We start from the raw sequence: 23,388 nt of genomic DNA, 5'->3' as shown, positions 1-23,388 counted from the left end.
TCGTCTTGTTTTGAGAAGCTCAATTTCATACGATTTCAACCGGACTAACAGGTTTACATGGATTAAATGTCAGATTTTGGTCAGACTAACACATTGATTCAATTTCATTGTATTGTAATGTAAAGGTGCTCATGGTAATTAAGTTCTATCGGCACATTATCAACATTGTCACAGGCAGAGAGGATTTTTTTTTTTCACCTGATTTAAATTAAAGAAAAAAGTCACACGGCAACTCTACTTGTTGGAAAGCAAGTTGGTAAAAACATATATTTAAGACTGCAATCATGCTGCTTAACATTGTCAGAGTTGAGGCCTGTCTCACATCTTCTGGAAGGCTGTTCCAGATGTTAGGAGCATAAAATTGAAACGCAGCCTCAGCTTGTTTAGTCCTGATTCTGGGCCCCAGCAGGAGACCCCTCCCTGAGGTTCTCAGAGCCCGAGTTGGTTCATATGGCTCTAACATGTCAGAGATGTACTCTGGCGCTTGACCGTGAAGAGACTTGTACACAAGCAGAGCTGTTTTAAAGTCTATTCTCTGAGCGACAGGAAGCCAGTGCAGAGACCTGAGCACTGGACTAATATGGTCGTTAAGTTGACCTTAAGTTGAGCTATTAAGGCAAAACTAGAGAAGCTTTTGTAGCTTTTCATTTTGAAGTACACAGATCTTTGCCTTTCGGTCACTTGGCATTTTAGTGGGGTTTTGGCGGCGTCTATGTGGCCTCTTCAACATGACAGCAAATTCATGTGCATGGCTGTACATGTGCAGAGCTCAGACGAATTTGTTTCTATGGCAATGTTGTTACAACCCACGACTGTAGGGATAAAATAGAATGATAAAATAAAACTGCCAAATTCTCTAGTGTTACTTTAAAGCATCTGTAGTAATGTAATGCTAACCTGTGTTGGTGGTACTACTCTAATGCTAGAATACTCTAACTGCAGAGGAACAATATCAGAGATGTGTGGTCAGGAATGAAGAAGATCACAGGCCTCAAGCAGAGGGAGGATCGGATGGATGGAAGTCTGGACAGAGCAAATGAGCTGAACACATTCTTCAACAGGTTCAGTTCAGGAACAAGCTCACCATCCTCCCCTCCTGTTCCCAGCCAAAGAGACATCCCACCCTCCTCTGACCCACAGCTTTCCTGTAACATCTCCACCTCCACCTCAGTCATGGATTCTTCTGCTTCCACTAGTTTGTCATCAACCCAATCAGGAGATGCTGCTGTCCCCTTTGCCTCCCCCTCCCACTTTTCTGTTTCTAGAAGTCAGGTGAAGAGGCAGTTGGAAAGACTGAACCGGAACAAGGCTGCAGGTCCAGATGGTGTCAGCCCCCGAGTCCTGAAGGCCTGTGCAGAGCAGCTCTGTGGAATTCTGCAACACCTTTTCAACCTTAGCTTGACCCAAGAGAAGGTACCACTGTTGTGGAAGACATCCTGTCTGGTTCCGGTACCAAAGAAAACTCACCCTTCAGATATCAATGACTACAGACCTGTTGCACTGACATCCCACATCATGAAGGTCCTGGAGAGACTCCTGTTGACCCACCTGTGTAAGCAAACCAGCACATATCAGGACCCCCTGCAGTTTGCTTATCGCCATGGAGTTGGAGTTGAAGACGCTATCATACACCTGCTTCAACAAACCCACTGTCATCTGGATAAAGCAGGCAGCACTGTGAGGATCATGTTCTTTGATTTCTCCAGTGCATTTAACACAATCCAGCCTGATCTGCTTCGTCTGAAACTCCAGAAGACTCAGGTGGAGGCCTCAACAATCACCTGGATTAATGACTACCTGACAAACAGACCACAGTTTGTCAGACTGAAGAATTGTGTGTCTAACCAGGTGATCAGCAAGACAGGAGCACCACAGGGGACTGTACTCTCACCATTCCTTTTCACTCTGTACACTTCAGACTTCCAGTACAAGTCAGACTCCTGTCATCTACAGAAATATTCAGATGACTCTGCAGTTGTCGGGTGTATCAGAGATGGACAAGAAGCTGAGTACAGAGAGCTGGTGGACCGCTTTGTGGCATGGTGTGGGAACAATCATCTCATCTTGAATGTTAACAAAACAAAGGAGATGATTGTAGATTTCAGGAGAAACAAGGTCAGATCAAACCCTGTTTCCATCATGGGAGAAGAAGTGGAGGTGGTTGAGGAATATAAATACCTTGGTGTTCATCTGGACAACAGACTGGACTGGAGACACAACAGTGAAGCCATCTACAAGAAAGGACAGAGCAGACTGTACTTCTTGAGGAAGCTAAGGTCCTTCAAGGTTTGCAACAAGATGTTGCAGATATTCTACAAGTCTGTTGTTGAGAGCGTCATTTCCTCTTGCGTCATCTGTTGGGGCAGCAGCATCAGAACCAGGGACCTAAAAAGACTCAACAACCTGATAAGGAAGGCTGGTTCTGTTCTGGGGACGACTGTGGAACCTCTGGAGACAATAATGCAAAGAAGGATTTTGCATAAAATCAAGAGAATTATGGACAACCCTGAACATCCTCTCCATGAGACTGTTATCAGAAAACAGAGTCTCTTCAGTCAAAGGCTTCTTCAGTTTGGATGCAAAACGGACCGCTACAGGAAATCTTTCCTGCCCACAGCCATCAGCATCTATAATAACTCTTTGATTTAATTGAGCTACATCAACATTTAATTTCCCTCTGGGATAAATAAAGTATTTTTGAATTGAATTGAATTTGAATTGAATTGAATAACTGAAACTGTCAACACTGACAAACAGCATCAATATTCCATGGCGGACGCGCACATTCTGTCTTGTTGCCCAGTATAAAATTGAGTGTTGACATCTTCAATTATGACGTCAGGGGCTTGTGTCAGCACCTGAGTTTGAGTTTCTGTGAATTTTTGAGTCGAGCACACCATTTTCAACATCGCCAAGCAATTCTAACACAAACTTAACAATCATCATTTCACCGATGAGCCCCCAAAAAAAGTCGGCAAGGGGAAGTTTATTCAGAGTTACTGTTTATTTTGGGAAACTCTTGATAATTAGTAGACAAGTAGAGGATCCAGGGAAACTTTTCTGGCAAACTGCAGGAATCTTCTTAGTTGTCTTTTTGTATGCTTCTGTTCAGTTGGGTTGAGGAAGAAAGGCCTCTGCCCTTCACACACTTCTGAATCAGAATCAGACAGCTGTTTGCTGTCAGGCTTGTCTGAATGAGAAGCAGCCCGTGGCCCACGGCATTGTGCCCCACTGTAAAAGTCCTGGCCCCTTCACAGGCCAATGTTTATACGAGAAGGCTTCTTCAAAGAACTTGAGAATTGGATACAAGTGTGACCGCACTGGGTAAGCGGAGGATATTTCTCTCATCAATAGCCTAAAGCCTGAACCCAGAATCGCTAACAAGTAAATGTCAAAGATCAAAATCAGATTTCATGCATTCCAAGTGGTTTGACACACTGACATAGTTCTGCAGAAAAAGCCTTGAGGTGCATCTGAATTTGAAAGAAAACCCCAACCCCAATTCAGTTCAACACAAAAAAAAACCTTACTGAATATCATGAAAAAACCTTCCACTCCCGGTGGGTTTGATCCATTTTCAGTCTAAAGTGTTGCCCCTTTATGGTACTGTATTTGGAGGCAGAGTTTGCCTTTCCTACAGTTCAAACCACCCTCAAATGCACAATTAGTAACAAAAAAACAAATGGTAACAAAACATTTTTGTTAAGAATTAAAGCAGTTGCCAGTATGAACAAATAAGACACTGTTGCTGTTGGCTGGTAAAGAGAAACCTTCAATCTAAAGCTTATCATACTCTCCACTTCCTGTCAAGCCCATCTGTGTTTTAGGAATGTTTTCATAATCTGATTCTGAAGTAGCGTCAGCATCTGGGGATTGAACTGCTGGGCGGCTTAAATTTGGCTCGACTGCGTTTCAGAATTTCCCATTCAGCGTTTGCATCAATGAACTTGAAATTAGGATGTAGGACAGTTAGCGGCGTTCCAAGAGTTGTTTTAATGTGGAGATACGTGGTGAATCGACAATTAAGAGCTTCAGCTAATTTTCTGCTTTTACAGGCAGTCGTTCTGCTGCCAGTGAGCACGTGGGCATTTCTGCCTCCTCAGTTGGTGGAAAGTCCTGTTTTTAATCAACTCTTTGAATTTTAGGTATTTGTAACTTAAAAATAAAAGAGAATTAAATGAGTTATTATATGGGGACGGATGGATTTGACGATGGATTCTGAACTGAATTTATTTAGATCTTTTTTCACATTTTGTTCAGTTAAATTAGAACCTTTCTTCACGAATCCGGTTCAATGAACCATAATCAAAGCTGGAAAAGATTTAATTTACAAAAGTATTTGGACTTCAAATTGTGTTCAGATGTCTGCTGTAGGCTTTATGAATCCTTGTCTGTAATTTAACGGGTAATCTGATTGGATTGGCAGGCACACACCTATGTACACACTCCACTCCACGACAGAAGGAGAAATCATTTCCCATATATTCCACATTGTTAGAAGGCAGTGGTCTGGGCCGGGGTGTCGGCTGTTAAAGGATGTATCTCCCCAGAGGAGAACGGGTAAAAAGTCCAGCAGTGGCAGCTTTGCAGGGCAGGCACTCAGAACCCCGACCTTATGATCAAAAACCCAGAGCTTTAATCGCTGAGAAATATTAGAAATATTAGCCGACCGCCTCCCCTCGCTTTACGCCGCCTGCTGTAAGCGGTGAAAAGTTGCTAAAGTCGAACAAAATTGAGTGATCTTTGCAAACTTGTAGTGAGCTTCAAACCAGTTTCAGCCTGTTTGTCAGCTGAAATCGAGCTGGTTTGGCTGGAACTGATATAGAATGTGATATTGGCACTTCCTCCCTCCTGTCTGACTGCAACCCCCAATCTGCGGGTGTCTCTGTCAATCTCTGATTTTTTTTTTTTTTGCGTGTTCGCGACTGCAGACACAATATGATCACTGTGATTTCAAGCCCCCGCTTAGAAGTATTTTTAAACCCTGCGCCACTGCAGGACACAAACCTTTTTTTTTTCTTCCATGTTAACATATTTTTATTCTAACATTTAACTATATTACATATAATGATGCACTACTAAAAAGCTAAACAGCGATTTGAATGAAATCTGAGTTGTGTGGCCTTCCTTCATCCACTTGCGGTGGCAGGCAGTCAGACTACTGTACTTTCCTCCCACTTCCAGTAAATTTATTTAGAGGAGATTACAGATCTGATCCAGACTAAAGGGCAAACTCCATGGTACCGTCTGACTGGTTGTCTGCTGTCAAAGGATAGATGTTAAGGTTGTGATCTTTATAGACATTATACATTACAGTGTCATGTCGTCTGATACACTGAGATGAGATTTATATATATATATATATATATATTTACTGCACATCATGCTGATGAAGAAAATGTTTTCAGCTAATATAAAAAAAGCAGAGCATTTCAGTCCAGCTTGCAAGGAAACTGATTTATTGATTGCGTTCCTCTCGACCCAACGTGAGTGTCAGAGCTCTGCTTCAGGAAAAATCCACTCCACTTTTTTTTCTTTTCAACACAAAATGAGGCTGAGCGTTTGCCCAAAAAAAAAAAGAAAAAAGAAAACCCCACCAGCTTCGATTGTGTTAACTGCCAGCTATTGTGTGCATTACTGACGTTTAAACAATCTTCAAATTGGGACTGACAAATCCGTCTCTGGATAAGCACGACTTCTATTATAGCTTTAGGCTAAAGAAAAGCTGTCACATTGTGCTGACATCTGAAAATTGAGCGAGCACAAACAGAACGGCACTTTATTCTGCCACAAATTAAGCAAAACTGTTCAGTGAAAGCCTCACAGTTTCAAAAGAATTCAGTTATCAAAATCACTTTTCAAAAACTCTGTTTGAATAGCCTTCATTGTCCTGAAGGCTGTGGACCTTTGTCAGCACATGATAGTAATGTGTACACTTAAAGGGGAGGAAAAGGAACATGCCAAGATGATCCTTTCATATCCCCCACCGTACTGTGGCTGTAGGCAGGATCCACCAGAGCCTGTTTGAAAGAATCTGTCTGAAGTTACTCACCAGTCCGGAAAATAAAGGAGGAAACGGAGCAGTGAAGAGGAGAGGAGGGTTTGATGAAGAAAGCTAATCAGAGTTAATTAACTGGGTGGAGCTGGCTGCCAGTTGAAAGGCGCTGTCTTCAGCAACCGGGCAGTGTAAAGACCAGCATAGCAAATCAGGTGGGCTCCGCTCAGATTTTGGATTTTTAGTCTCACAGGCACCAAATGAGACACCTGAGAAAGACGAGGACGTCGCTGTTGACCGATTTTAATGGTTCTCCGATAATTTTTTCACTGATTTTAACTCACTGTCTGCTCCCTTCTTTGGTCCTACTGCTGCTTCTGAAGTACTGTGGTTTAAACAGATTGGATCAAGTCTTAATTCATTAGATTAACAGACCTAAGTCACATATAGTATTGCACTTCCAGGCGGTTTGTTTTGCAACGGAACATTTGGTTGCAGTTCATGTAGGGGATAGAAAGAGGGATTCCTGCCTGTGCTGGTGTGTGCACAGGGAGTGGAACACCATCAGGTCCCACATCTGTGAACCAGCAGCTTCGACTCCTGCTTAGAACTGAGGCTTTTGCAATATGACACATTTCTGAGTGAATCTTAAAGTCGGAGTTTCGTTTGAGAGAGGTTTAACTAAATCTTCCAGATAATTCAAAAGTGGGGGCGGGGGGCTTAAAGGCACGGTTCCCGAAAAAACTCTGCAGTAGAGAGCGTCCAGTTTCCCATCACTTAAAGGGGATAGAGAATCAAAATCATCTTTTTCATGTTTTTGGTGTTAGTTCTGAGTCTCACAGCTGACCCTTCTCTATTTGCACCACTCCCCTCGGGCAGGAGGCTTCGGTCCATTCGGACCAGAACCTCCCGTCACAAAAACAGTTTTTCCCCCTTGCAGTTGGACTTATGAACACTTCATAATCACCTCATAACCTGCCCCAGTCACTTTACCATCATTAAAATTGCACTAATGAAGCTGCACTGTTGTTGCTCTGTATATTGGATACTGTGTATTGTTGTACACACCTTGTACATTTTATATTCATATATTTTTATTCTTTATTCTTTATTATTATATCCTATGTTACATGTTTGCACCTTACGCCGCTGCAAATTCCTAGTTAGTGAACACTGTTCACTAACAATGGCAATAAAACGAATTCTGATGAGCTTTCTTTTCAGTCAGTGTATTACTCTATAGCTCTGTTTTCAGTGAGAGCAAGGGCAGCCAATCAAGCAACGGCAACCGAATAGCGCCAACACCTACCTGCATTTCATAATGAGGTTGCCAGATAAGCTCTGAAACGACGCCAATAAGGGCAAACGACGCATTCTAAACCCAGCATAGTAACATAGCTGTTTCAGAGAGCCTTTTAGGGAGGTTCTGAGCCATTACAGACCCAACCATTTTTTTGGGGGGCTACATATCACATCACAGAACAAGGATTAATGCCCCATTCAACCTTTCTCTATCACCTTTAAACTCTGTTAGCTGTGCTGTCGGATATGAAGGAGGTGGGAAACATAGACCACTGCAACCACGCTCCTTATACGCTGTGAGTAAAGGTTTTCCTAAATGGCATCAGAACACACCTCCAAGCAGCATGCCCCTCTGCCGGAGTCCAGTTTCACACGTGCTGAGTCGCATATGATGGGATAGATTTCTTTATTTTTTTGGTGCATGCACGTAAAGTAATAACAAGAGTTTACCAACAATAAACAAGACGAAGATTTTTATTCACAAATGTTAAAGAAAAAAAAACGGGGCAACTTTTATTCTCGTCTGTCTCTCTTGTAGTTTCGTATATTTACAAGCTGTGAAAGCAACGAAGCACAAAAGGCCTCATCAAGCCTGACATTCCCATGGACTCTGCCAGATGTTTTATTAGAAATGAAGACGCTAGCCGGAAACATACAAGTCCTGCCCTGCCAAGCGTCAGACTGCTCCATGGCAGCCAGTCAGTGGATTACATGGATGGCTGCGTCCGTGATGCTGGGAGTGTCACAAAGGTGGCAGAGATGCACAGAGTTAACGGGTGTCGTCTTCTTTCTTTGATTGTTTGAGTTACTCGAAGGTCACTTAAATTTTGAAAGAGGGTTCGTCAGCGTCCAAGTGTGTTAGACTCATCAGGGGGTATGTCCCATTTAGAGTGTTTTGACCAATTTCATTCTGCTTCGTCTCCGTGGGAAGAGGTCAGAAGCTAATTCAGAGACACGAGTCGCGGCTTGTTTTGCATCTCAGCCAAATTGCCTGAGTACTGGCCCACTTCAAAGAGTCCGAATGAGTTTTTTTGGCTCAGATTATATATATATATATATATATATATATATATATATATATATATATATATATAAAAATAAAAGTCATGGATAGATTTTCGAAGTCATACACACCATCTTAACAGTGTGGCAGAGCACGACCAGGTGTCTGCAACTGTGTGAATCAGAGGTCGGAGACGTCTAATCAGAGACCCACTGTGATTTGGGGAAACCCCCCACCCCCAACTAAACTCTTTTGAGTCGAGTCAGAGGTTGTCAGACGGAGGGTTTAATGAATGACACCCCCATTAACAGCTATCCAAACGCCCTGTCCCTGTTACTTATTTATTTTGTGATTAATGTCGAATCGCGCATCTTTTACTAATTCAAATATCTTCTGGGTTCAGTAAAAAATTTATTTATTTAGCATTCATTGTGATACACTTCACACATCAGTGCTTACACAATACAGTAAATGTGTGGATGGGGACCGATTTGGATGTCTTTACCCACGTCAACAAAAATTATTACCAAGCAGAGCAACCTAACTTGCATCTCCCCTGATATTATTACAGTTGTTCTGTTGCTGTTTCAGTGTGGATAGTCTAAAATGAGCCTTTCCCATTTCTACAGTGAACTTTTCTCTCACTCTAGAAAGGTTTTTCCTTGCGTTACACTCTACAGGACGAAGCCTGTTTATTAGACGGAATTACAGACCACACGCGCACCTATGTTGAAAAGGGACTAAAGGTACATTTGCCGCTTCATGCACCTCATCTGTTACAGACGACTGGATTATTATTTCTCAAATACAGGCTCCACTCAGAATACTGTGGTTTAGTCTGCAAGCATGTACCTGCATTAAGATTATGAAAAACATGGTTAAAGCCATTTCAACGTGGTTTATGTAAACAAAACACTAATGGGCTTGTCTATGAGGAAATTGTGGTAAATGAACGGTAATGATTGAACCCATGTCGCAACTGAGAGGGTAAGCGCTGAGGGATCAGAGCTGTTTCAGTGGGAGCTCGTGGGCTTTGGAGTCTGAGTGAATTATGCTTGACAGCTTGATACCAGTAATGACAGTTCTTTATTTTTCCTTGCAGGAGGAATGCTTCCTGAACCTGGAGGCTCCCATCAGTAGGGTCTGTGGTTACGACACCCCCTTCCCTCACATCTTTGAGCCCTTCTACATCCCAGACAAGTGGAAGTGCTTCGAAGCAATCAAGAAGATGATCAACTACTGAGCCCCCTGTCAGGTAGAGAAGAGCTCATGGCTTCTTTCTTGTCATAATTAAAAGCCTGACAACGGCAACCTATGATCTGTTTTATTTATTTTGATAATGTGGTCACAAAGACATGAAAACATGACTTGACCAAGAGAAGATTTGGTTCCCTTTGCTCCTGCTCACCCTCTCACAGTTCATATGATAATTAATTAAACATATTGATTCTTACCCACCCGTTTTGTTTGTAACAACTCAACTCAGAGGCACATCAGCAGCGAATCAACTCCAGCGCCCATTAAAAGGCAACAAAGGGAAGTAACAGCAGCTTTAGGAACGAAGGCCGCATCCTAAACCTGCAGCTGTGTTCTTGACTCGTTGAGTGCCACGGGGGACTATTACTAACACTGTGAAACTGTTCCCCACTTGGTGTCTGTGTACTGTTTGATAGACGAGTGAGCTCGACTTGCACTTGAGGTCAACTTATAGAGCAGCTCTTGGTCATGTATCACAGCGATATTACCAGAGATATTATTTCACTCCCTGAGGTATGCAGTAAGCCTGAAATGTCCAAACGCTGACTGACTCTTAATGTTTTCCACAGAACTCTTAGTCGCGGTCACCCATTGTTTGTTCAACCTAATGCTGCTCTCAGCCTTCCGTACCTTCAATCAAAGTTCAAACGCAACAAAACCCAATCACTGCTCCATGACAAATTAACAATTTGAACTAGAATTTAACAGTCCCTCGAGCCTTTGCACTAAGCAGCGTGGAACTGCCGAGGTCACCGCCTCCTTGGCTCACCACAGTGTGTTTCCTTTGAGCGGCTGATCACAGATGTCGAAGCGCCTTCATTAGCAGTGGAAGGAAACTTCCATAGACTTTGTCCCCGTCTCACCTTTCCACCTCTCGAAGCCTTATCTCGGTTTACATTTTGTAAGTAGTTTGAAAAAATAATTTCCCATTTGGGATAAATATAAAATATAAAGATATTTGTCTTTTGATTTCATTTTCAGTCATTTCCTAAGAGTTGGTTTAAGCACTCTTTAATCTTTAATCGGTTCAAATTAAAGAGGCTGAACAGAAGCCGTATTTATCCCACTGCAGCCATGGCCATTTTGTCTTCACCACTACCCTTATTGCATTGTGACATAAAAAACAATAGCAGATTGAGTTTTCTCTCTAATGCTAAAAAATAAGCATTTATTGAACCTTTCAAACATCACATCTATATACCCAAAGCCAGTTTAACCAGTCTTACTGGTCCCTCTTATAACGATTCTAATATCTACATAGTTGGTCCAGTTTAAGTGAACAGATCCCCTCTGTGAGGGATTCAGCTGTGGGAGGAAATACAGGACTGCACCGATGAGCATATTTTTCTGTAATCTATTGGGAAACCCTGCACATTCCTCTTCAGCTTGATAGACTGCCCTAAAAATGAAATGATCCATCTTGTTATTTCCAGCACGACGGCCATGAAAAGCTTGAAACAAATTTTTTTACATATGCTGTTCATTACTGCAGTTCCTTCAGCGCAGTCAAGAATGTGTTTGTAAGTGCTCTGCATAGGGTATGTGGCCTCCCTGATGGGAGACCTGGAGAGATTGGAGGATTTTGCAGCATCTGTTTCGGGTGCACTCACACCTGCATTTAGACCTGCCGACTTGTAATCAGACCACCCAGCACTGATTTTAGTGAGAAGTGCTAACAGGGCATGCATGTCATGGATATGCCCGTGGAGTTCCATAAACTCATACTGTGTATATAATACTGCGGGCCAGGCTACTCTTTTATTGTTTGCAGAAATAATGTTAAACCCTTTGACACGGGACAGTCGATCATTTTGTTTTTAACAATTCCTTTTTAATTGTCACTGTCATCTTGACTTATGGCCATTCAAATGTTGGCTCCTAGGAGAGAATGAGGCATTTATTAAGAACATAATTGAAACCAATACATGTCACCTCTCATCACTGTTCAGTCTTAATCCAGCTTTATTTTTCCTCATCTGCCATCCACTGTGGATCACCAATTTGTTCACATATTGAATCATCTCTCCTTTACAGGGCCAACTTCTGGTAGCCCCGAATTCCACACTCTCCCCCTTTTCCTCTTCATTCATCCAGGCAGCGGAGCGCAGCCAGGAAAAGACACTTTGTTCACCATCCAATCAAATAGCGGTATCCAGATGGCCTCCATGTCCCTCTGCTTCCTCAAGCCGAAAGACTGTTACCATATCTCCGGATTAGAGGGCCTTGTTTTATTACAAGGGAGAAGTAACTGGATCAACCATAGATGGTGAAACACTGATTTGGCTTCAGCTGTTCACATAATTCACAAAATAAAATGTTTTCCTCATAAAAGTTTGATCTCCAGGGAAAAACAGTATTTGCTTGAATTTGTGACTGTATGCCCTGTGTCCTGTTCCTTTTGATTGGATGCGTCCAACCCTGCTCAGATCTTTATTTAGTTTGACTTTAACTGAAGTGTGTTGTACTAATAATAAAGAAACTGTGGTTTTTAAGGAAAATAAAACATTCATAGTTGTCGAAAACATTTGGTTTGGCAATTTGAATTTGTCGGCATTTTTCTGGGGTTATTTTGGGGTAAAAGTTCACACTGGCTCTCGGATCACAAAAAGCGATATTACTTGCATGTATATATTTGATCAGAAAAAGAAGAAATAGGAATAGATCCAGCAAGGACCTGAGAGATGCACACTGTTTGCCAAAGCCTCATCGGAAATGGTCTCTGTGGAAACGTGGCTGTCAAGAAGCCATTCTTGGGGAAGGAAATGGAGAGAAAAGGCAGAAGTATGCCAAATGACACAAGAAGTGGACTGAAAATGAACAATTCTCAAATGGTATTGAATCCTCCTCAGAGTCTGGACCTCAACATTATAGATAGGTAGATAGACACTTTATTGATCCCGAAGGAAATTGTGGACAAAAGATACTCATTCACATTGTCCATAGCGTTACCTGTGGTGTGGAAGTGCCCCCCTCCCTCCACCTCTCACTAAGATGATGTTGTTATAATGCAGTCTAATGGCCCTGGGTAGGAAGGGTTTTCTGACAGCAGCCTGCTGCTCAACCAGCTCCACTGTGCTGTGAAGGGGCCATGCAGAGGGGAGCTGACCTCATCAATGATGGCCAGCAGCTCATCCAGTGTCCTTGACTCCAGCTCCATCCCAACCACAGAGCCAGCTCGTCTGATCAGTCTGTCCAGTCTATTTGTGTCCCTCTTTCTGTCGCTACCTCCCCAGCACGCCACACCATAGAAGAAAGCACTGGCAACCATAGAGTGGTAAAGAAAAATCTGCAGCAGTTTTCTGCAGGGGTAAGAAGCTGCCAGCCTCCTCAGGAAATCCATCCTGGTCTGCGCCTTCCTGTAGAGATGGTCAGAGTTCACTGACCAGGCCAGTTTGTTGCCCAGCTGCAGACTGAGGTACCTGTAGGACGACGCCAGCTTCACCTCCACTCCCTCTACGAGTGCAGACTGTGTTGGGGGGGTCTCGTCCTACGGAAGTCTGGTAGCATTTCCTTGGTCTTTGATGTGTTTATCTGCTGCTGGTTCCGGTGACCCTATTGAAGCAGTGTGGGATCATCTTGACAGAGAATGGAGCAAAAGGCAGCCAACATTCCAAAGAAAATCTTTGGAATGTCCTTTAAGAAACCTGGAGAACTATTCCTGAAGTGTTTTGAAAGAAATGACAGGAACGATTGTCTAAGAGGGTTCAGACTGCGTTGAAGAATAAAAGGTTCCCCCAGCAAATGTTGACTTTAAAGCTTCTTAGAATTGTTCTGTTTTTATCTTACATACTGAATTCACATTCAAATCGGCACCGTCAATATTTCCCTGCACCTATTCCTATTTTTCTGCCAATATGTATAAAAAAATAAGGGGTGGCTCAAGACTTATGCTTATGCAAGTATGCTTGCTTAATAATTGATACAAGAATATCAACAGGTGTAGCTTTAACATAAATTTAGGCAGATTTTACATCAAATGTATAAAAAGAGCTTTTTTTCTTAAAAGTAATTGATAAATAACCACTCTTGATACTTATTACTTATGCACCTCTAGCCGGCCTTCTGCCTGTCACCCATTGTATCTCCAAGGTGAGCCTTTTCCATAATTCATGCCTGGTGCTTATTAAAGAACAGGGCTTTGACCCAGACAACCTCAGGGGTCCTCTAAGACCGCTTACAAGCAGAAACGTGCGGAAACTGCTGATTAGTGATATGATTAAAAATACTTCTTAAAGATGAAACTGACTGCGGTATGTTCATGATGTACGATTTCCTCTGTGTCCACAACGCTCACTGAGCACAGTGTCGCTCCTGTTTGCTCATTTAGTCCTCGTGTTCTGGTGAGGGAACAATCAGCCCGCTAATGAAACATGTACCGTGGAGGCACACCACAAACCAGATGGCCCCATGCCTTCAGGTCTTTGCTTTTAATTTGCAGTCTAAATGCTGAACTGAACACATCAGTGGTGTTGAGTTGAAAGGTGAGACCTACTTCAAAGTGGGACTGAAAATTTTATTGGGTGATGTTTTTCTAACAGCACTGACTGGGATTTTTTAAGTTAAAGGAGTTTGGCCCAAACGTCCCGACGGGATGGTTTAAATGCAAATCTGCACACCAGCCATGTGGAGAATCTTACAAAAATGTCTCAGCATGCAGGTTACTGAAATGTAGAGATCAAGATGTGCGCTGCAGTTATCTTTTTGTATGTATGTCACTTTGTTAATTTGTTGAAACGTATTTGAATACACTGTACTGCTGAATAAAACCAGTTGGCTGACTGTTTCAGATTGTGGCCCGAAAAAATAAATACATTTGGAAGGGTTGTGATAGAACTGATGCATTTAACGTAAAAATGATACACACATTAAAGGGATAGTTTGCCTCTTTTGATATGAAGCTGTATGACATCCCATATTAGCAATATTATTTATGAACATTTTCTTACCCCCTGCTGCGTCCTGTGAGCCGAGTTCCAGCTGAGTTTTGGTGTTGACGAAGGTAGTCCGGCTAGCTGGCTGGGGCCACAAAAATAAAGCGTTTTGCTTCTCAAAACAATATGCGTTCAAAAGAGTAATACATTTGCATCACAAAATCATTCACCCAGGTAAAGTCAGACCTCACAATCGCTTGGCGCTATTTTCTCTCCCTTGTATCACTGCGTGCTGCCGCCTGCCGATAGCCGCGCCTGTTACAGTGTTTACTGCTCGGTCTGCACTTCGGTCTACACGGTCTACACAGCCCGCAAATGTTCATAAATAATATTGCTAGCATGGGATGTCATACAGCTTCATGTCAAAAGAGGCGAACTATCCCTTTAAAGGTCTTTAAGGATTGTCTCAAAGCTAGATAACTGTTTCTCCTAAAGAAATGCTGGAGTCTCTCCTACCACGCCAGTTTGACTCATTTCATAGGATTATAGCACTTGCATCAGTCAATCACTCAAACAACTCCACTAATCAGTGACTATCTCAAAACTCCTTCTGAAGATTCAGATGGCATTCTGAACACTCTTTACCACAAACCCTGGTCAAATTGTGAAGATAAAATCATGTATATCATTTTGGTCTTGGTGAAAACAGGGCCTTTAACCATGGTGGTGTGGCAGCCCCTCCTTTGGGTGGGGTGGCAAAGATGACCTCTCCTTGGTAGGAAGGCCATAATAGCATCTATGCTCTGACAGTGTGTCATTACACACTATATTTACATGAAACGCAAAAGCCAGGGGTGGTAGGTCAGGACATGAAGCTACAGGGGGCGAAGATGCTGCGGTGCATGTCGGGTCATACAACCAGACATTACTGGAGGTTATGGAACCGCTCAGCCTGTAATGTGGCCTGTTGTGCATTTTAATGGTCGCAGAGGCATGTTTTACACCATCATCACATCGCTATGATTGTGTTTATCCAATATCCATAGGTTGTCTTATCTTGATAGTTAATCATAATAGGTACAGCTTTCGTTAGGTTTTCTTCTGTTAAAGGCCAGAATGACAAATAATTGAGAAAACTGCCTGTTGAGGACCAGATCAGTTTAGTTTCAGTTCAGCATCACTCTCTTTTTTTTTTCTTTTACATTGTTGGCTGGTTTGAATCATGAATTCATTCCTCGGAAACTTCTTTTTTTCTATGAATAAAAAAATGCTGCAGCTGATTGATAAGAACAGGATGCGCCATACGAGACAGGTCGTCATGTCATGGCTGTTCAAATCTACGCAATTCAAACTTGTGCTGAACTCAATGACTGCTGCCTTTGTTAGTCACATCAAGTGAGTCTCCCATTGTTCGCCTGGTATTGAACAACTTCCAAGGTCAAATCCTCTTCAAAGTTCACAGATTAACATTATCACATAAACTATTTGTACCAAGGATTTCAACATTAACACAAAAGCAACTGACAAGCTTCTATAAGCTTGCTAACACACCCTCATTAGCACGAAGAGAGAATGAGAAAGTATGGTACCTGACAGCCCCTGCTGTGAATATAAACTGGAAAACTGGGTAGTGTAAGTGTAAACTGCATTTCACCGAAATACAACACATATTTCAAATGACAATTTGCTTAATAATGCTGGCTAGGTTAGCATAAATAATCACAGTCACTTTATAAACTGTCAATAGGACTTTGAACACAAATGGTCTGTAATTTGTACCTCTGAGTTAAAAAGAAACAATGTCGCATTTAGATTAGCGGGCTATTAGCAGTCAATTGGCTATATCTGCTCGGCAATTTGGAAATTATATTCCAGTTTATGATGCCGCATGTCCAGCTGATTGCTTCTGACTGGACAGCCCTTCTAGCAAATTGTTCCTCCCAATTTTTTTAAAGCTTTAGTGACTGTCTTAAGTAACATGATTTTGCGAGCAAGGAGTCTGAAACTAAAAATTCTGACAAGTGAGCTAAGCCAGCAAATACACAAAATGGGACGAGAGAATAATTTTTTTTTATTTTTGGGGGGGGTTGGGTCTCAAGCCTCAAAGATGTGATTGCTGGTCAAGCGAAAGCTTTAAATAGGGATTTTGACACTTTTGCATCAGAGAATGAATTAATTCAGCTTTCTGCTGAGTCAGTAAGGAGTTGTCACACTGGATAGCTTACCACCGGGCATTCATTTCATGATTGTAAAGATGGCAAGTGTTTGTACTTTTTCAGGATATTGATTCATTTTTACTTTCTTGTATAAGTGGCTGGTATTGTGGGACAGAAGGGCTTTTGAACCTCAGCTCGTACTCTAGCATGATATGTTGTGACTGTCCATGCAGTGACCTGCAGAACTATTCTTATAGTTAGACACAAAGTACACAACTTTTTAATGCAAAAGGGACACAGGACAAAAGACAGATAGAAAAGACAGCCATTTTCAAGGTTTGTTGCTTTTAGATGTTGCTAAATATATCCATTTAAATACCATTTCTTTGTTTTCAGGCTAAACATTAATTCCTGTCCTCCCAAAGAGACATGTATCTATGTATGGTATCCTTGCTTTTGCAGTTTTGGTCAGAACAAATCACTCCGTTCAGTTTTGTTCTGTAGATCAGACTTAGGGCTTGCTATGCAAAACAGGATGTGGCTTACATTTTATGACTTCCTTATAATGGGGACGTATGATGTTTGGACTTTAATACAGATCCATTTTAAAATATTTTTTTCTTAGATTGTGGTTAATTCTACATATTGTGTTTTATAAAGGGAAATGTTATGAGTGCTTATTCTGAATTTAAGCGTTGAGTTGACACATCTCCAAACTGCCAAGCATTATCTCCCATTAAATTATCTGTCATATCTTAAATGCACATCATATTACTTACCGCTCTTATATGATATTTGTATTTGGCTTTTTAACGACACTGACTCCAGTGTTTGCCTGCTTGAATCACAAGGGAGTGACGGAGAACACCAGCTGTTTTTGTTCCATTTATCCAGAGCTTCATCATCCCATCAAACATTTACCTGTGAGCAGTGCGCTTCCACCAGTTAATACACACATAAAGCATGCACTGTACATTAGTTCACTGATGCCATACGACTTAGACAGTTGACTGTACACCTTATACTGTTTGTGTTTCCAAGCTGTGGTCTACTGCCTCTTGAAAAGCCAGCAGAGCACTAAGAGCAGCGCTAAGACACAAAACACAAAACACATGTACATCTGTCTGATGATCAGACCTTCCTCTCTCCCTCCAATGGGCAGGATACTAAGTTCTCTTCCCTCATCATCAGCCCCTGTTTTCTCTTTTTTAAGTCAAGTGAGGGCTTTAATTCAGGCTGTTGGGTCTGACTAATGGTTGCTATGACACGAGGGTGGAGTGGAGCACAACACACTCTTGGTTCAACAGAGGTCATTTTGCCTGGCTGTCTGCTTGACCGGATGTTCTGTGTACCAACCAACAAAAAAGGCTTGTTCAGTCATATCTGATGCAAGTGATGCTAATCTGAAATAATGCCGTGCCCTGTTTGTTTGTTGTCACATCATGGCCAAAAGTGATTCTGTTTCTAAGTTGCTCCCCATTCAGCTAGGGCAGCATTTCTGTTCTTTAGCTGGATGGGAACTCCTTATTGTATACGTAACAAGATCCGGCACAAATGCGTACCATCTGCCCATGACCGTGAAGGGAGCACTTCATTAGTAATGCCCCAGGTTGGAGTTGGCACTTCAAAGGATTTTGGTGAAGGGCGACAACTGGATGGCAACATTGGGAGAAAATGAAGTTAAATATTACAAGAAACGTTATACTTTGAATACTTCATCTATCTGTAAAAGCTAAATGCAGGGTATGTGGTGCAATGGATACATTGTCAGCTGTTATGATTGTGCACTCTTCACCAACCAGAACTCTTCAAGAGCAATTAACTGTAATATTAGTCAGTCAAAAGACTCAGTTTTCATGCTCCGCTGTGCAAGGAACATTTAATCATCATTCAAGGCTTTAGAATCAAAGCCATCTACCACTTATCTTGACAAAACCAGTCATTGATAAAAACCTACCACCACCAATCAGCATAAGATAGAAACACTGAAGACTGGCAGGTTTTGTGAAATTTCTGTCAGCATCATGGTTATTGATCAGATTGTCTCAGTTTTGGTGACAGAGAAGAGAAGGCCTTTATATTGACTGGGTTCTTAAAGAACAGTTGATGAACATTCCAAAATTGATGGCAAGAAAAAAGCTCATCCTGCATCACTCTTGCACCCCGTTCTTTCCTTTCACTGAGCGACATCATTTTACCTTTCTTTTCTCACTTCATCTATTAAAATTGCACAACAATATTTCTAATGGTCAAAGTTTCTTCCCTTTAAAAAGCTTTTTTAAACTAAAGTCTGCTGTTATTTTCAGTTGTCGGTATGTGACATGGTACCAAAAAAGAAAAGAGGTTTGGTGCCAGGCAAGAACTCTGGGATTAGAGCTGCCAAGTACTCCAGGGTAGCTTCAGGCCTGATTATGTGCATAATGAATGTGAACACATTTAAAAAAAGATTTAGAAGCACATAGTTTTGGGTTCACAAACTACCGTTGTTCTAATTAGTATTTTGCTTTCACTCTCTGGTCAGGTGAAGGCATTTAAACCACCTGCTTAAGTTTTTAAAATAAAAATGTCTTGGTTATTGCCTTACAACAGATCCTTGAACAACATCTACCGTATGTGACAAATCTCCTCTCTCTCAAATCACATCAAATCAAACCAAATCAAATCAAAGTACTTTATTAATCCCACAAGGGGAAATAAATTAATGAAATTCTCAACAAACAGTACAAATAATAAGATATATTATTGACAACAAAATAGAGGATAAGCCAGAGATATACACATAGTATAAAAATAACAAGAATAAATATATATTCACAGAATAAAGTGGTTATGAAACTGTTTTTTTTGTGCAAATCAATACTGAACCAAAATGGATAGGTGCAAACAGAGTAATGAATGTGCAAACGGTTTCTTCTGTTGCCCAACCAGGTGATGTTATCTGTAAAAGCCACAAACATGATGTAGTCATGATAGAAACCTCCCAACTATTTAAAGAAATTACATCATCTTCTCAACAGTCATTACAAGAAAGTCAAAGAACATTTTAGACAACATTCTGCCTGTCAGTGCTCACATTGACTAGCAGATGACTAATCAGGTCACTACACTTCAGACTAAGTGCTTGTTTGCATATTAAAAATGACCAGGATTTATTGTACAATTTTTCTATAACCACTTCATCCTGTTTTAGGGCCACAGAAGCTGAGGGAATCAACCATACATGAATGTTTTTTAACTGTAAGAGGAAGAAGACAAATAATGACACGGAGAGGACATGTTACAAAGAAAAGTCTGTTTTTGCTCAGGAAGGTTCCAAACTAAATAAATGACCCGTGAGTATCTAAGCAGCAGCCATGATAAGAGCTGTTCGAATTCTCCAGATGCAAAGGCAAGGAGCTTTGGTGCTTCCCTTTTTATGTGGTTAAGCATAGGAAACACTGGATCATCCTTCAAGAAAGTAAAAGAAAGGAGAAGATTCCTTCCTACAAGTTTTTGCGGCTACAACTTTTACAGCTTCGCTTGCCTGTTTTCATCCAGTTGTCCTATCTGGGATTTTTTGTGGATTAATACTGAATGAGAACAGGAGGCTGGCAGTGAGCAACCTGTGACAACAGTATTTCACCCATGATTAGTTACTGTACCATAAATATATTCCATCCAAGATTGTCCACCTGACAAGGTTCCATATGTAATGCAAGGTTAGCACGGTTTAAACTTCTGTTTAAGTTTTATTTGTTATTATTGCATGATTATTCTTACTCCGTTTACATGTAAAAACTTCCTTACATGAGCACTATATTTTGAGTTGGAAGCTGCAGCACTTAGTACTCCATCGGAGTGTCTGGAAGGATGCGCCTTTATCCTTAACAGTTATCGTATCTAATCCCTCTCCATGGCGATCAGCTTTTTTCTTGAATATTTGTTTATGCTTTAAGTATTTAAAGTGTAGCCTGACTTTAACTCTGGAAATAGAGGTTCGGTGTAAGTCCATTAACTTGTTCCCTCAGGAGACAGTATGCCACAGTTTCCTCTCTGTAAGGTATGGCTCAGTGTTAGTCCAAAGTAGCTGTGAAACAACATCTTGAAATGTTACATGACAAAGCTAAATAAAATTCTTTTTTAGGTCTAATGTGGCTGCCATGGCATACTGCTTTTAAAAAAAAGTACAATCACACTGATTTGCTAAACTGCAGATCTCTTATTAAACCCTTTTTATAAAAGAGCAATGCACAGAAAATCATATTAATGTTAATGGATGAGGAAAAGGAAAACTTAATTTGAGATTTAAGAAGTTCTATGTGAAAAATAATAGGGCAGTCTGACGTTACCTGGAAAACTAACACAGAACTTGAATTTTCCTCTCATTTTTAATAGATCTTTGATTCTGTGTATACAGTTCTGTTCGGTATCATGCAGTCTATGGTCAGCTCATGCTGACTCTGCTCAGAAGGGAGTCACAGGTTAGTCCGGGATAAGTGAAGGACAGCTGTATTTATTCTAGCTCATCTCCATCCAACACTTTGTCGTCCACCCGTGCTTTAGCTCCGACTAAGAAGGATTCATGTAAAACACTGTTTCTCATCGCAAGAAGATGAATAGCTTCGTTATGTTGTTGACTCATTTAAGTGTGTAGTTAATCAGTTCAGACATTATTTACAAAAGGGGAAATACGTAGTGAGACATTTCAGTTTACATGAACATTTAAGCCATCAGTCTTATTTCATTTCATCTTCTGGAATGCTTGTGCAGCTGAAGGAGCTCCAAACAGCAATGTTTTCTTTTCTTTCTTTCGTTTTTTTTCCCCCTATAGACAGAATTGCTATGCTAACAGTCTGCTGTAATATCACCCAGTGGATAGCTTGCAGTGGCAGTTTTACCAAAACCATTAAACCAGCTTGATATTGACACTACTCTATTTTTGCCTTTGCACTGAGCTCGTTAATATGCCGTAAAATTTCTGTTGGTCACATATTTCCACAGACTGTGCATGCCAGCCAGGGACTGTGGCATTATTTCCCACATTCAGCCCTTGATGCAGTAAAAATGCACTGGGCTCTTCATCCATAGTCAGTCCCCAGATGTGTCAGACGTGCCGTTGATCAGTGCCACTGGCAGATCTGGAGCGAATGCTTATTTTGCAGGGAGGGAAGAGTGGAGTCATTAGAGGTCATTGAAGAGGAAATATGTTAGCACTAAAACATTTCACGTTCCTGAAGGCTGATTCAGAGCATGTGCATCTGAGAGAAGAGCACATGAAGGGAATGGAGTGAAGGGACTGGCAAAAATAATGGCTTCAGTGATTGCAGTCGCATAACCCTCCAACACAACTGAGATCACACTGGAGCAGTATATTAGTTTATAGTCTCCTAGATACGACTCTGATGCAAACATATGAAGAGGATTTTCTTACTTTACGCTGAGACACTGTGGGGCAACTTGCAGACTTTCTGCCCCAAATGTCTGAGATGCTGTTTGAACATCCTGCAACATATCGCAGAAATCTAAAGTATGCCTTGGGTTTCAAATGTCATTGTCTGACTGACTTTGGAATGCTCCAGTTAATAATGTTTTTATCATGCAGAGCCAGCTCACCTCGGACGCATGTCTTAAGAACTTGAATTGGGCGCTGAATTACAAGGATACATCCAGCATGGAAGGGTTTCAGATAATGTACTATTGTAACGCGTGCATCAAACGGAAGTATCGTAATTCAACAAAACACTTTAGAAACTTGCAAACCTGTTCAGATTTAAGACATTAAAGATGCGTTAATCATTTCTTGCCTATGTTCCAATTGGATCATATACGTGATGTTTAATGTCTGCAGGGATTTTAGTGTCCGTTTTAACTCTAAAAAGGTGAGATTCTGCCAAATAACAAAATAAAAGGTTATGTCTCAGCCTAAGCATTATATTTTCAAAACCCTATACAAGCAGTTCTAATGCCGTCTCCCAATTAAGCCTCAAGTCGTTCCACTAAGACATTTCAGCTGCATCTAATTGAGGCTAATTCAAGTGAGGCTTACATAGCCTGGCTATGTGCGAGTGCCCAAGAAACATAAGGAGCTCTGACGAGTGGATGGTGGCAAAAAGGAGATGGCAGAAAAGGGGAGCAAGACCAGAGCTGTCATTTTCTCAGCAGCTGAACAAATAATGCTGATGGAGCTGTATGAGGATTTTAAAAGTGTCGTCACCAGAGAAGGTAATACAGCTGTGATCAATAAAGCGAGGGAAACAGCATGGCAAACAACTGCTGACAGACTAAATGCGTAAGTTCTGAAAGTTTCATACCATTGTTACACATTTATTTTACTTTGCTCATGTATTTATGCTCTCTTTGTGTTATATACTTTTTACATGAATCCTGCTGAATTGTCTCTGTATGAGATGTACTGCACACATATACTGGCCCTGCTCAGTTTATTGATAACCCAATAATCCTCAAACTGATTAATGGAGTTGTTTGAGTGGCGTACCTGGCAGCAGGTGAAAGTAAAGTACAGGAACGTAATTCAGAATGGTAAGTAGCCTTTGAAGAAATGTTTGTCCGAAAAAAAAAAAAAAAGTATTGACCTGTAAATGTGTTGCACTGTAGCTACCAAAAAAGACAGAGGCCTCTGCGGCTGGTGAGGTCCTCCACCTGAAAATCTCACAACAGCAGAGGAAGTTGCTCTAACCAACAATCGAGGGCAGCCACTGGTGAGAGCGATTGAGGGACCTCCTTGGGATATGTTCCCAAAAGTGTGCGGGATCAGTGTGTAGAAGGTATTGATCACTTTCCCTCAAATTGTCAGTCTCTCAATTA

General features: G+C 41.3%; 1 protein-coding gene across 1 annotated transcript in view; it reads left to right on the top strand.

The window, feature by feature from the left end:
• Positions 1–12,081, top strand: part of bckdhb (branched chain keto acid dehydrogenase E1 subunit beta) — a 54,907-nt gene extending 42,826 nt beyond the window's left edge. Inside the window, exons 10-11 of the mRNA XM_075464910.1 lie at positions 9,403–9,555; positions 11,592–12,081. Coding sequence (XP_075321025.1) covers positions 9,403–9,543 — 141 coding nt within the window. The 3' untranslated portion in view covers positions 9,544–9,555; positions 11,592–12,081. The remainder of the gene's footprint in view (positions 1–9,402; positions 9,556–11,591) is intronic.
• Positions 12,082–23,388: the final 11,307 nt, after the last annotated feature.

This window comes from Odontesthes bonariensis, chromosome 5, assembly GCF_027942865.1.
Source record: "Odontesthes bonariensis isolate fOdoBon6 chromosome 5, fOdoBon6.hap1, whole genome shotgun sequence".
Taxonomy (NCBI): Eukaryota; Metazoa; Chordata; class Actinopteri; order Atheriniformes; family Atherinopsidae; genus Odontesthes; species Odontesthes bonariensis.
The sequence above is the reverse complement of the archived record's forward strand: the minus strand, read 5'-3'. Positions and strand labels throughout refer to the sequence as shown.